The sequence below is a fragment of the Natator depressus genome, chromosome 1, assembly GCF_965152275.1.
Source record: "Natator depressus isolate rNatDep1 chromosome 1, rNatDep2.hap1, whole genome shotgun sequence".
NCBI classification, from domain to species: Eukaryota; Metazoa; Chordata; order Testudines; family Cheloniidae; genus Natator; species Natator depressus.
In genome coordinates, this window is record NC_134234.1 from 333,827,808 (window position 1) to 333,843,358 (window position 15,551).

Genomic DNA, 15,551 nt, shown 5'->3' on the forward strand with positions numbered 1-15,551 from the left:
TCGCGCTCTCTCTCCGCCGCCGCGGGGCTGGAGGAGTTCTGTGCCCCGGCGACTCAGGGCTTTGCCCCCGCGAACTCGATGGGGGGGGGGTGCTGCTAGAGGGGCACAAACCGGTTCCCCCCATCTCAGGAGGCCGGGGGAGACATTGCTATTTACGTTTCACCCTGAGACCTCCCTGGCTGGGCGCCCCCTGCCGAAGGCGGGCCCTGGGGTGAATGTGCTAGGCTGGGGCACAGGAGAGCCCGGCTCAAGTCCCTGCTCTGCGGCAGCCGCCCTCCCCGGGGTGCTGTGAGACCAAGTAGAAGGAGACCTCAGGCTCTGTCTGCATTACAAGCGAGGGTGATGCCCCGGCGCAGGCACGCATCTTCTTGAGGTGGTAGGAATAAGCATAACCACAGATTTAAGGGCAGGAGCTAGCTAGGCAACCCGGCTCAGCCCTACCTCCACGGCAGTTAAACTGCTATTTATAGTCACACTAGCGCAGCGAGGTGTAGTGCTAGGTATACCCGAGCTCGGGAGTCATAGCCCTAGCGCAGCGAGCCCTACATACAGGCAGCCCACGTTCTAGACTTAAGGTGCAGAGAATAGGTTTTCTGTGCTATGATGAAACCTGGTTGGAAGGGCAGAGTCTCTTCCTCAAGCCTTGCTGCCATAACCAGCACCAGACTTGCTTTCTTTCAACAGGGACCAAGAATTTTTCAGCAATAGCCTCTGTCTAGGGTAGAGTTTCTCGACCTACCTCAACTTCCTGCTGTTTGGATTCCTGCTACAACGTTAAAGAAATAAAATATAGATCCCCACTCTCAGTCATTTCCTGCTTAGAAACACACAAATAGAGCTATTACTCCTCCTACTTTAAGGGATATAAGAGCAAAAGTGCCAAACTTCCATTGAATTTTAACAGGATGTGGGAGCCTAACTGTAAGCTTCTTTAAAAAACCTAGCCTACATGCACGTGGACAATAGCAGGATCTGCAAACTCTTTTTGGTGTGACCACATAACACCCCTTTTCTCCAATCTTCACTCCATTCAATGTCATTCTGACAGCAGCTACTAACAGCCATAGCCACACTTAATGTGGGATGTTGGAGGCAGGGATAGGAAGGCTTGAAAATCTCACAAAACTCAGCCACAGTGAAAAGGAAGGAAAGGGTTAAACATTTTAAAAACAAAAAGCATAAATAATTAGGGCAGAGCTATAAAGTGACAAAGAACAAAGGGGCTCAAGTTTAATTCAAAGACAGGATTCCAATGGATGCAAATGGACACAATATACATATAAATTAAAAACCAATTTGGGAGGGGAGAAGGAGGAAAAGGTGGTGTATTCCATTCTCTCCTCTCCCATTTTGATGTCTGTTTTGTCAAATACTGAGCTTTTCAAGGAAGTGAGAGTTGTCTTTTTGTGTGTTTATGGCTAACATAGAACAGTGCCTACATAGGTTTAAACAACTATTAACCTACAACATGGCTCAAAAGCTTCAGTACTACTGTTACCATATGAAATCAAAACAAGGATAAAAGGAGGACTTGTGGCACCTTAGAGACTAACCAATTTATTTGAGCATGAGCTTTCGTGAGCTACAGCTCACTTCATCGGATGCGTACTGTGGAAATTGCAGAAGACATTATATACACAGACACCATGAAACAATACCTCCTCCCACCCCACTCTCCTGCTGGTGATCACTTTAGATAAGCTATTATCAAGTTGGGCCATTTCCAGCACAAATCCAGGTTTTCTCACCCTCCGCCCCCCCCACAGACAAACTCACTCTCTTGCTGGTAATAGCCCATCCAAAGTGTTGATTATCATACACATTGTGAAGACAGTGGTCACTTTTGATGGGCTATTACCAGCAAGAGAGTGAGTTTGTCTGTGGGGGGGCAGGTGAGAAAACCTGGATTTGTGCTGGAAATGGCCCAACTTGATGATCACTTTAGATAAGCTATTACCAGCAGGAGAGTGGGGTGGGAGGAGGTATTGTTTCATGGTGTCTGTGTATATAATGTCTTCTGCAGTTTCCACAGTATGCATCCGATGAAGTGAGCTGTAGCTCACGAAAGCTCATGCTCAAATAAATTGGTTAGTCTCTAAGGTGCCACAAGTCCTCCTTTTCTTTTTGCAAATACAGACTAACACGGCTGTTACTCTAAAACAAGGATAGAAAATAAGAGCATATCCTCTTCACTCCACTGAAATGGACAGAACCAAGATTTCTGGGAGGAAAGTGTAGGAAGATGGTCAATAAACAAAGACTGTTCCCCCAAGGAAAAGTGTAGGGACTTTGGCATAGCTCTGGATTTGGACTTCATGCATGCAACTGTCTGTAAATTTGTTATTGACAAAACATCGCTGTCAACTTGGTAGAGGAAGGAGATTATGTAGAGCCCACTTTTTTTTGGGGGGGGGGGGAAGAGCGGGGGAAAATGAGATGAGTAAGTGTTATATTGATGCCGTATTAAATAGAGGAGAGCAAAGAAAGCAGGGGAGGAAGGGATAATGTACCATACGGCTGAACTCTGAAGTGCCCTACTTCAAATAGGGTTTGCTGAGTGAAGGCAGTAGGTTAATACACACACTGCAGTCGGTCCCAATTGTGGGCAATGAGTAGATGCCAGTAGATTACATAGCACTGGAGACTCACTCGTCCAGCTATGACTTCCAAGAAAAAACAGGAGCTCATTTACTAAGATATGACTGAAGTTCTCCAGAGCCTAACAGATAGAATGTAAAGAACACTAGATGTGTTTGCTTACACTGGCTGTATTATAACTAGCAAAAGTTTGAGATCTGCTGTTGCAATACTGTATGCAGCATACCTAAAGAAGACTGGAAAGGCCAATGCTATTGTTGCTGTTAACCTCAGGAGAATGCAACACAACATTCCACAAGTACTCCCCCCAGGAAGACAAAGTGTCACAAGCTCCTGCTGTGCTGTCAGCCAAAGTAACATGTTAAACAACTGCTGACAAAAAGGTATAGTCTGGACACAAATTCCAACGTACTATTCTGCCTTGCTACAGACTCCCTCTGTGAAGTTAGGGAGGGTCACTTAACTTCTATGAAATGGAAGAAAAGCCTGCCTCATACAGGAATGTTCTGAAAATTAGTTTGTGATGCTTGTTTGAGATAAAGGCAATTTAATTTTAAAAATCAATGGGACTACTTATGTTAGTGCCCACCTGTGTAAGGGCTCCACAATCTAGTCCACTGAACAGAAAGAAAAGTTTCAGTGAAAACAGAAGTTTAAAATCTAAACCCCTGCCTGGAGCTGTTAACCTCTCCCCATCACGTGTATCTTAGCCCTACAGAGTACCTTCCAAGGGCATGGGTGGCAAGTGTACAGTGGAAGACCACCCCACTATCCACATGAAAAGGGGGAGAGCCATGTGCAGATTTGGGGATTATGATCTAGTCCAACATCTCTTATGTTTGTGTGCACTTTATACTTAGTACATAAGATGTCGGTGATTGAAGATCTCTCTCCATATTCCCGGAGCTCACTTTTAAGAGAATGTGTACTGAAATATATGTTTTACATAAATTAGTGACAGCTGGAAGAAAAAAACTGAAAGTGAACTTACGAAACTCTTATAAAACTTATGTCACAGTACTGAAGAGCTCAACAAAATATTACTATAGCATTATTTGTGTGACACTTTTCTAAGTGCCAGCCAAAAAAGCCAAAGGAGTCATTTAACCTTTACATTAAAAAAAGAACTGCTGTATTCAACGTTCCAAATACTAGATATCAAATAATCTGCATGTATTTCTGCCATTCAAATCTCTCTCAAAAAGCCAAGACAAGAGTTAAACTAATGAACAAATGCAGCAATGTTTCTCATCCACTAAGACCAGACAGCTGCACAGTAGAGATGTGTTATCTCAGATTGCAATAGTTACAGAATTCAGCACAGAAAAGGGCTTGGAAATGGAAATATAGGGAGAAAAATTAGTATTGTATTACAGTAATACATGTTAAGGAAAAGTTAGCACATGTGACTCCATTTTGGTTTGGGGCCCACCATTGTCTAAAAGCAAGCACATCATGCACCAGGAGGAGTGTTCCTTAGATACTGCATTCCTGTGAAAATCCTCCTCCTTGTCTCCAGCCTGCCTTGACTCCCGGTATCTGTTCTTTGTCAGTCCCTAAACTCCCGGCCTTTGATGTGACGCCTCCCATCCTGATAATAAAAGTTACTGATGCATGGCTTTAGGACCATGCTGTGTAATTAACATACTAGTTTAGCACGAGGAATGCACCAAGCAGGGATAGGTGGTAGATAAGAAAAGGGTTTGTTTATTGGCTAAGGTTTCCGATGCATGAGGGCAACATGCTTTGCTAAAAAGTATATAACCTTTGTATAATCTGTATTCGGGGTCCCCTCCTGGCTAGCAGGGGGGCACCACGCTCGAGCGTAATAAACTTGGTGTTTTTTGGGAACTCGGCAGTTGTGGACTTGGTTTATGTGCCTCAGCCTAGATTCGAACTCTGCGTGACCTACCAGGTGTAATTCGCAGCAGTTGTGTGCGTGTCCTACCAGGTGTAATTCGTAACATACATGCACTAAATGATGTCTGACGTCTCATGTTCATATCCCAACACTCTTGAATAACAGAAATTAACAAGGTAAACAGCCATTTTGATACATCACAACTCAGAAAGCAATGGCTAATTCTTTAAAAATGGGTGAGTGAATTTTTTGTTGAAGAAAGGTGCTGGTTTCACAGTCCTGGAGACTAGAGCTCTCCATTTATCCTCAGAACAAACAACACAAGCAGCCAGCACCGCCTTCTTCCCATACACTGCCCAGCCATTGACGCTCAACCCTGACACAGAGTCACTGCTCAGGAGGTAAGATAGTTGTGTCCATGGCTCATTCAATTCTCTGCTGAAATTGTCAATCAGGGAACCCAAGTGTGGTGGTATTTTTCCCCACCACTGCCCACTCAAAGAGAAAGAGACTGAGACCCATCAAACCTGGTTCTCAAAGGCCAACAAAAAACACTTTATTGTTATAGAAATGTCATAGTTGAAGGCATTACTCAATTCTTAAACATCCACTGAGGTTTAAAAAATCTAAATTTAAAGTCAAGGGAAAACTGTTCCCACAAATGAACAATACCAAAGAACTATGGATTTGTACTGCTATGTGGGATAATGCTTTATAAATTAAACATTTGATCTCCCAGTTAACTGACTGATCTCACTGCAGATTTGTTTTTATAGAATGAAAAAAATACAAAGGACAGTGAGAATTGTCCTCTGCATAATACACATAGGCTGAGGTCATTATGGGTTTTGTTGTATTCGTACATTTAAAGAACTGTCTGGTCTTTCCAGAACAGTTCCTGATTTGTTCTTCCTTTGTAGGATGAAAAGGCCAAGGGGTTTTCCTTTTAAGGCGTTTACAATTATTATAAGAAACTGGTTTCCACGTAGAAAGGTCTTAGACAAAAGTTTTGGCAAGGAGGTCTTCCTGTTGCTGCTGGTGTAGTGTTCCAATGCCCACTGCTGGGGCTGGTAAGGGAGGTCTACTCACAAGATGGAGCTGCAATTAAAGTTCAAGCGGGGTGGGGGGTGGGGGGGAAATCAGTGATTTAGATGGATGTCTGATTAAGATTGATTTTACTCATTCATTTAACATGATTCTATGCCATTATCACCATGGCATTTGAATGCCTCAAAATAAATGAAACACAAAACACTGGATCCTTGAGTCCCACATATACATGATTTAGGAAGCTACTGCTTCACCCTAACTGAACAATGGGATGATTGCCTGAGTAAACTAGGCCCCAAGACCAAAATATTCATGGTGACAGTCCACCCAAAGGAGATTTCACAGTGGAGGACCCATAAGGTCGCAAAAAGTTCAGTCCCAAGAATGAGAGCAAAAGTGCCTCAGCAGAACTTAACCACCACAATGGGACATAAGGGGAGACGTAATCTCCTAAAGAGCTGGGTTTCAGACCATTAAGGAGAGTGTGGCTCACTGAATAGGACCTTAGACTGAGATTCTGGACATATGGGTTCTAGTCCTGGCTCTCCTTCTGACTGGCTGTGAGACCTTGGGAAAGGCACTTAGGGATAGATCCTTAAAGGGATTCTGGCACTGCAGTGCCTAGCCTTGAGGCTCCCCTGCCACCTTGTGGAATTTGTACCCTGAGTAGGTGCCCACACTCCCTATATAATGCATGGCAAGAGATAGATGCCTAAAGAAAGGGCTTCACAGAAGCCAGCACTCTGAGCAGGCAGCTGCCTAAGCTAGCCAGTAGGAAACACTGAGGAGAGTGAGGTAGCCTAACGTCCCATGCCAGAAAGGGACTAAGGCATCTGAGCTGAAAGGAGGCATCTATATCTCCACTTGGGATCCACAGCCATGGAATTAGTGCCTATGCCCCTACTTGGGGCCTGTTTATCTTGTCTATTTATATTGTGAACTCTTCGGGGCAGGGTTTCTCACTGTTTGTGGAGCACCTCACACAACAGGGCCCCAATTCTGGCTGTGACCACTAGATACTACTCTAACATATATAATAGCTTAAGTTGGAATATTACACTCACTCATTCAAGGGTTTTTATGTTTATGAACATTAAACTAATTACTACTAATTCCTGGTAGCAAAATATATATAGTATCTAAAGACTCAAACATCAATTTAAAAAGATTTCTGTAAACCTTACCTTACATGCCAACTGCTTCTCAAACCTTGGTGACACAAAGGCCCAGGGACCCATGTTCTGTGGCTCCTCCTGACTCCAAATAAAATCTGTAGGAAAGATAAGAGGCCATCTGTTTGTATATTCCGTATGGACCAATTGACCTTTCCATTGAATCTAGAAACAGGTACTAATGAATCTCTAAGCTAGTTCTCTTCGCTGTATATTCCCACTCCATCTACAATGGTCCTGCTATCACAGCAAAGGCACCACCCTTCAGTCTGAGGATTACTAGACTGGACTGACTTTGTTACTACGCAATGCTGCCGCCAGGGGTGAAAATAAATGGATAAAAATTCATATTTTAAGAACAAAATTATTCTTCCCTTTTTGGTTCCTCTATCTCCAAATCCTTGCATTACAGAGAACACTCCCTCACTTCCATGTGCTTTGAAGGCTATCCCTCCCTCAAGGCCAAGGGATCCAACAGTGGTGATCAATAGGAAAAACACCAATTAACGGATCTGCAATATTTGTTTAAATGCATGTGTTGTAAAATTAAACCATTCTATCAATAAGCTCTTTAGGGCAAGGATTGTCTCTTACTCTGTTTGTACAGGGCCTAGCACAATAAAAACCCAGCCTCAATTGGGCTCCCAAGTTCTACTGTAATACAAACTCAATTTGTACTACTAACAACCTGTAAATTTACCACACGCATCTGCTGAATAGATTCAGAACTGCTTATCTGCATCATAGATTCCACACTAGTATATTCCCCTATGGTGCAAGTGATAAGGACTTGTGTTTCTAAAGCAGCAGATCTGAAGTTGTATTGGGGGCGGGACAACAAAACCAAACCAAATCTAAACCTTTTAATCCTAAAAGGAAAGAACAATGTGGAGCAGCAACAAGTGGAGTTCCTAGATGGCCATGGATTTGTTTCAATACTTTAAAAGAGGTTAAATGCAAAGTATAAAGATCTGCCTGACCTTTGGCATTTCTGTATTTGTTCATCTCTTGCTGTAGAGCTTCCAGGGGGAAAGGACACAGTTCTTCTAGTCTGATGATAGCAGTGCTGTGCTTCTTCTCTGCTAGTGCCTCTCTCTGTTTCACCAAAGCATAGTAATGCTTGCCAGAACACAGCACCACTCGGCTGATGCTAAAAGGCAGAAAAACTGAAGTGTTTTCAAGTATAGCATTTTAAAAAGAGACCCTACACAACCACTTGTTATACATTAAATCCTAAACTTTTAGCTTTTTCTTTTAAAAAGAGAAAACCGGACAAGGCCAAAGTGCTGACTATCAGATCAAAAGAAAAAAAGAGGGCAGAAGAGGAAGGACTGTCCAGTTATTAAGTTCCCAGTCTTGGATCAACTCCCTGCTCTGCCCCAGACTTGGGAAAGTTACTTAGTCTCTCTGTGCCTCCATTTCCCATCGGTTAAATATGGATAGTAGTACTTTCCTAACTTTCAGGGGTGCTGAGGATAATACATTAAAGATGCTGAGTCATTCAGATTCTACAGTGATAGTAGCCAGACAAGTACCACAGACAGAAGCTTATCCAAACAGGGCTCTTTATATTCCTATCTAAGGAAGGGAAAGACACACAAAACATACTTTTGAAATATAGTTCTCTGCTCCAGCCATGGTTCTCATCTCTACAGACTCCTCACATCAGCATGTGAAGTGTTCAAAGACCAATATTACAAAATTTATTATTTTTCTTATAAAAATAGCAGCAGAGTGGGGGATTCATTTGTTTATGAATGAGCAGCACTGGTCCGTGTCAAGCACACTACAGGCAGAAGCAAGATAAACCACCAAACAAGCTCTCTGAATGCACTGAGCTCAGGCCTCAATGACTATTATCCTACCCACTCCTGCTGTTTCATTCCTGGGGCTTTTTTACCAACTGTCAGTTGTGCTGAAGTTTCTGGTGGTGTAAGATATGGCCACCAACGATGCAGAGATCACATTTCCTAAAAGATTAGATCAATCTCCTTTATGTGCAGTGCAAAACCTTCAGGCCTAATTCGGTTCTCATTTATAGGGGGTGTAAATCCAGACTAACTAATGAAATCAGTGGAGTAAGTTTTACAGAGGTGACAAGAATAAACGGACCTATAATTCTATCTTAGGTCTCCTATTGATCCTGTTGATTTTTTCTTCATAAAATTCTCAGAAATTAATTTAAGGAAAAAACTGGTTTTTAATTAATTTAATTTAAGGAAATTAGAATTATAAAATTCTCAGAAATTAATTTAAGGAAAAAACTGGTTCATATAAGCAATTATGCTTATATGCTGTTTGAAACTGTGAGTATTAGAAACAAGAATCAAGTTACCTGTTAGGATCCACTGACAAATCACCAATTACAGGCTTGAATGTTGTCCCTTGGGCCATTTCTTGAAAATCTGACACCGCCCCCTAAGTGAAGAAAAAGTAGGATACTTAACTTGTGGTTTTAAAATCTAAAAATCTATGTACTGTATAATGATTAAAATATGATCCCAAAGAAAACCCCCACAAGTCTTGTACTACTGGTTATTGATCAGAAAAGTTTGTCAATCAGTTGTTTATGGGGATTCTGAGCTTCCTGGCATAACATTCATTAACAATGGCTACAATCAAACTGATTAACAGCTGATGCCAGAAAATTAAAGATACATTGTCAAACAGATTTTAGCCCACAGATTTAGACTAAAATTATTTTACTGAAAACTATTATGAAGAGTTATCCAGTATATATATTTAAATTTCCAGGATTTCCTCCTACTCTCTTGAAAGGGCAAAGGGTGGAAGAATTAAAACAAAAAAACCCACATGCTTTGCCAACACTGTGAATGCCAAAACACAGCAGAACATTTTTGCTAATGCATGAGAACTGGGAAGTGAAACTTACCAGTGTAGTCTCAATATCTAAGATGAGTGAAATGGAAAAAGCAAACTTAAGTGGAGAAAGTCAAATTAGATACCATTTTAACTAAAATCCTTTTGAAAACCACTGTAGCGTCAATGTGGTGAAAAAACCTGTGTGGACACACTTATATCAGTGTAAAACTGTTATATTGGCTTAGCTTGCACTGGCAAAGTTTACAGGTGCAAACTAAACCATGTTTAAATAGATTTATGAAGGCCAATGCAAGAAGTTTGAACCAGTTTAAACTGGTGCAAACCACACTTAGTTAAACTGGTATAACGGTGTGTTTTAGAGTAGGTCTTAGAGGGTAAAACCAAACAAAAAGTAACCCTAGCAGAGAGTGTTTCTACTTACTGGAAATCTGAGTAGCATTTTGGGAGAAGCAACAATTAAAGGTTTCCGGAAGTTTCGGATCATCTGCCTACGGAGCAAATGGAAATACTGTGCTGGGGTGGTTGGATGCACAACTGACATGTTCACGTTGTCACCATCAACTCCCTCTTCTGCACTGTCACACATCTATGCAAGGAGAACAAAATAATCCCTCACCAAGAAGCAAGCTGTCAACCACACATGGTTGAGACAGCACAAATGATGGAGGTACAATCACTAGTGTTTGTACAGGAAACAGTTACACTCCAGTATGTGCTGAAGGTCTCAACCTTACAGGAAAAGGCGATAAACAAATGAAGAAGTTGCTCGAATTCTTTTATAAAATATTGCTAACATCTCAACCTAACTACAAAAGCTTTAACTGTGGTGTAACCAGGACCCTTGATTCTATTGCTTTTAAGAGCATAAATGGGCTCTTAAACAACTTCTGTGTTTGATCCCAGATCCACACACTGCAGTCACCTAGGTAACGCATTCCAGTGCTTCACCACCCTCCTAGTGAAAAAGTTTTTCCTAATATCCAACCTAAACCTCCCTCACTGCAACTTGAGACCATTACTCCTCGTTCTGTCATCTGCTACCACTGAGAACAGTCTAGATCCATCCTCTTTGGAACCCCCTTTCAGGTAGTTGAAAGCAGCTATCAAATCCCTTCTCATTCTTCTCTTCCGCAGACTAAACAATCCCAGTTCCCTCAGCCTCTCCTCATAAGTCACGTGTTCCAGTCCCCTAGTCATTTTTCTTGCCCTCCGCTAGACGTTTTCTAATTTTTTCACATCCTTCTTGTAGTGTGGGGCCCAAAACTGGACACAGTACTCCAGACGAGGCCTCACCAATATCGAATAGAGGGGAACGATCACGTCCCTCAATCTGCTGGCAACGCCCCTACTTATACATCCCAAAATGCCATTGGCCTTCTTGGCAACAAGGGCACACTGTTGATTCATATCCAGCTTCTCATCCACTGTAACCCCTAGGTCCTTTTCCGCAGAACTGCTTCCTAGCCATTTGTTCTCTAGTCTGTAGCAGTGCAAGTGCTTTCCAATAGAGGATCCCAACGTCCCTTTGCAACTATTAGTGAATTCAGCCTTAAAACTCACCTATATGGCAGGTAAATATTGTTCCCATTGAAAGTCAGTTTCCTGATCGGTTAAATGGCTCATCTAAGATCACACATGAAGTTTGTTTCAGAGCCTAGAATAGAACTGCAGTCTCCAGACTTGCACCTTAAGCACATGATCACCCTTCCTCCCAATCCATGCCATTTTTTTCAAAGCAACCATCTTGCAGATATCATCTTGCAGAAACCTAACATCAACCCCAAGCCTTTAATTCAAGGTGGATGAAAATACATGATCTTAAAAAAAAACAAAAAACACATTTTTTCTTTTAAAAAAATAAACCTGTTAAATTAAAATTGAACTGATGACAACCTACATTAAGGCCTAAATTTACTATAATCTATTAAAATCATTTAGAATTGAATAGCAAATATTCAAGCAGTGCATGTTTACTGCCAAAATTTTACAGAAAGTCAAACCACTGAGCTTGTGGAAGCTTGTTGGCTATTGCACCTGAAGTGCTAAACTATAGTTTTTGACAACATTAGCCTCTTCTTCAGGTGCAAAGGTAGTATGTTCTTTATTTCATTCGACTAGTTCAGTTCAAGTCAATAACTAGTTCATCCAAAGTTGAAAAATCAATTGGGAGTTGAAAAAAGCAGGAAAGTATGTTTTCATCTACCAATTTATGAATAAAAACTAGGTTCAAGAGGATGAGATCGACTAGTTCTAAAATCTGAAAGAACATGACCACCAGAAACAATCAGTTCAGTATAGGTAATTCCTTTAAAAAAATAAAACCTAATTCAGAAAGTGTTCTGAATTCAAAATGTTTTGATAAACTCATTTTTCATAAAATGTACTGATACATAAGAATAGTTTTCTTTAATGAAAAATAATTTTACATGCTGTTTTTATGCATTTTTAAGTCAATTCCAGCTTGTCACAAGTCAGATGTAAAAAATTAGAGAAGATGGGGGAGGTAATTTCTTTTATTGGACCAATTTCTGTTGGTGAGAGAGACAAGCTTTGAAGAGCAGCTCCGGGTAAGCTTTAAAACATGTCTGTTTCACCAAAAGAAGCTGATCCAATAACAGATTATTACCACACACACCCCTCGTCCCTCTAATATACTGGGACGAATACAACTACAAGAACACTGCAAAAAAAAGTAAAATATTAATCATCTAAGAAATAAGAAAAGCATTTTTAATATAATAAAAATGTAAAAAATTAATAATCTGAATAAATGTAGGTTAATCTATACAATTAGTTAACTAGATGTATATAGATATAGTGCATCAAAAAGGATCAAATTTTGCGCAAAGGCTGTATTTAGTTGCAAATAAACATGTTTTAATGGTTACCAATCAATGAGAATCAATCTCTCTTTGGAAAATAAAAAGGACAAATGCAAAACAAGATTAAAATCAATGATTTATATCAAGGCTTCCCGATTTAAATCAATCTACCCTGCTTAATTAGACTGGCAAGTGCTATTGGCATGTAGCAACTTTTAATAGAACAGCTTTCCTGAGGCATCTGACATTGACCTGCATTGACAGAGGGTACGACACAGGCAGGTGTGTCCAGCTACCTGTAAGAAACGTTCCATTCGGCAGGAAGAGTGTTCAGGGCCTGCACCATCATAGCCATGGGGAAGAAGAATGACTATCCCGCTCTGCAGAAGCCACTTAGCTTCACCTAAAGAAGCAGGATCCGGGGGGAGGAGAGAAAAGAGTTACACAGAGCCTAAGTCAACATTATACAGACAGTTACTTGGTAAGTCTATGCAAATCATCTCCCAAAGGTTTACACACACAAAATATCTAGCAAGATATGGTCTTTAATTAAAGAAAACTTCCTGTGGAAGTTTAGTGGTCAGTTTGAAATTCTGACAGTGTACAACTTTGATTATCTGAAAGACTGAGGACACTGAAGCCTTTGTGTAAATCAGGGACTCTGGGTTCTGAGGAGGATTCTAAGTCTGCAGTACTGATGCTAATTCCCTCTGTTTCAATTATAAATCCTAAATTTTGTTTTAAAAATTGCACCAAAAAGTTACAGTAGAATCCTCTTAATTGGACAGTGTCATCCTGATTACGCAGGTGTTCAATTAAAAGCCTCTCTAAAAAAAAAAAAATAAATCCAAGAACACTTCAAGTTCAACAAAACATACTGAATAAAAGTGATTCACTGCATGCTGTCTTTTAAAATATTTATTTGGAGACTTCTATATCAAAATACCAGCGCTAAGAATTTTATACCTATTTAACCTCTGGTAAGTCATTTCTTAATGAGTTGCCACTGTTGAAATATTTCCATCCGAAGCAGAGCGTATGCTAATACCGTCCTGCTTAAGGATCATTTCCTATACTCAGTTTGCCAGTTTCCTGGGAACTATGTCAATAAAGTGCCATCTCAGATTAAGTGTAGTGTGCTGGAACAACAATTTACAACTCTGACAATTCCTTCTTTCAAACAGAAACTGAAGTCTGTAATAGATATATATAAACAATCTGTGTCCAGTTTATCTATACACACACACACCCACACACCACAATCTATCTATCTGCATCCGGTTATAAATTCCATTTGGCTTTACCAATGCTGTTTGTAATGGTAACAGTCATTGTGTAGCCATTTTGTAGCAGGAATTTGACACAGTGGAGAGTTTAGGTTTGGAAAGCTGTGCCAGAGCATTCACAGGCCATCAACAATGAAGGACTCTCCCCTACTTCAACAATGGGGTTTCTGCCAGCAGAGCCTTTAACCTTGAATGGGCTCTTTCTTCACAGAACCCTGTCAGGAGAGAGAAGGGCAGGTGGGGTGGAATTCCCACCCCCCAAGCACACAGCTGAGGGAATTGCAGTTTCTCTGCTTGACCACCTGACCCAGAGGTGGCAGGGACTGTTAAAAAGGCAGCTTGCTTTCTAAGCCAACAAAGCCCTTTCCTCACCAGAAACAAAAGACCCAGAAGGAGTGGAGGCAGGATGGACTTTGCTTCCCCTAAGGACTTGTATCCGACCCAGAGACTCCAACAGGAGGCAAAAATCAGACTAAGGAGGATTGTGTTCAGGAATTGGTGGTTTTCCCATAGATCTATAACTCTTTTGCCTCTAAAAAGTGTGCGCGCGCAAGGAACCTTTTACTAAGGCTGTATTTCCTTGCTTTACTGCCACATTGTCCCTGAAAGTGGTAACTAGCAACCAGAGCTCCCACAGTCAGGTGGTCTTTGAGGGGCAATCGGTCCAAGCAGCCTGGGGGCTCGGGAAGGCCAAAGCACTAGTTCCAGAGTCTAGGTAGCAGGTCTGTGGGGTCCTACAGCTCAAGAAGGATGTCAGACATGGGGTCTGTATAACCATTTTATCCCTTCAGTGCCAACTGGCAGAGGCCCCATCATAGCAAGCCTGTTATGCTCTTTGCCCCCAAAACATTTGTCATAATATGTATCTAAAAAGGTGTCACGTATCATATCATATGTAAACTGGTGCCACGGTGGTCCTAAGAATCATTGTGTGAAGCATATAAGGGTTGTGTACAAAGATGTGTGCTGGAAATATGTTCTTAAAATGTGTTTGGGAGGGAGTGCATAAACCCGGCCTGTACCTACCTGTCTGACCGGCTTCGCTACAGGCAAAGGACAATGAAAGTACATTTATATATAAGGTTAACAAAGCCATCAAGCTAACAAGCAGCAAAGACGACAGTTTGGCGATCATGCCAGGGAACAGAACCTACACCCCAGAAAGCCTTCCGGGCTCTTGAGCACAGACAATTAATTTTGGGTAATATAAGGGGAGGGGGAAAAAAACCAAAAAACAACTTCAATGATCCATCACTTAGGGGACATGGGGAACAGCACCTTGTGGGCCTGTGAAAGTTGGATCCCCTGACCAGGAAGGCTAGAGATGTCGGAAATTTTATGTAAGTGAGAAAACTGCTTAGGCAAAGATTGTAACTTGCTAAAATTAAATTTTATCCCCTAGAAAGCATGCTTTGTTTGTAAACATTCCTGTCTTTTTCTCTTGCTTAGTGTTAGGATATAGATATTCAGGCCTGTCTGTAAAAGGCCTATACTCTAAGAATTTAGGTGTATTCTTATCACTTAGCTAGTTATAGAGGTACAAAAAAGAATCAAAATCACGGACTATATAAGGCCTTTTCTCTCTGTGACAGTTGAGGCCCTGTTCTTGGGCTAAGGCCTTTGGCTAAGCAGCAGAGGCAGCCATAAGCTGGGAAGCGAACGGTCACATCCTCACATTCCAAACTAGTCTCATTGAAAGAAGGTGCTATTGGGCAGTTAGGAGCACAATCCTGTCCTGATAATGCCTATCACCTCCAGAGAAAGGGAAGTGCCTAGAAGATGTAAAAGGAAACTTAGTTTGATAGCATCCTGTCTGGCAAGAACTCACTTATCAATAGATGTAGTTGTGTAATCCTCACTTCTGTATTGTTTTGTCATTATAGTTCCCACTTTGCTATTGTTTATTTGCATGGTCTCT

At 41.3% G+C, this 15,551-nt stretch overlaps 1 protein-coding gene across 1 annotated transcript in view; it reads right to left on the bottom strand.

Annotated features, from left to right (window-relative positions):
• Positions 1 to 4,973: 4,973 nt before the first annotated feature.
• DHTKD1 (dehydrogenase E1 and transketolase domain containing 1) overlaps positions 4,974 to 15,551 on the bottom strand; it is a 43,495-nt gene continuing 32,917 nt past the window's right edge. Inside the window, exons 12-17 of the mRNA XM_074942629.1 lie at positions 12,644 to 12,750; positions 9,947 to 10,111; positions 9,017 to 9,099; positions 7,662 to 7,831; positions 6,694 to 6,779; positions 4,974 to 5,557 (exon numbers count right to left, since the gene is read on the bottom strand). Of these exons, the coding sequence (XP_074798730.1) occupies positions 5,456 to 5,557; positions 6,694 to 6,779; positions 7,662 to 7,831; positions 9,017 to 9,099; positions 9,947 to 10,111; positions 12,644 to 12,750 (713 nt within the window). The 3' untranslated portion in view covers positions 4,974 to 5,455. The remainder of the gene's footprint in view (positions 5,558 to 6,693; positions 6,780 to 7,661; positions 7,832 to 9,016; positions 9,100 to 9,946; positions 10,112 to 12,643; positions 12,751 to 15,551) is intronic.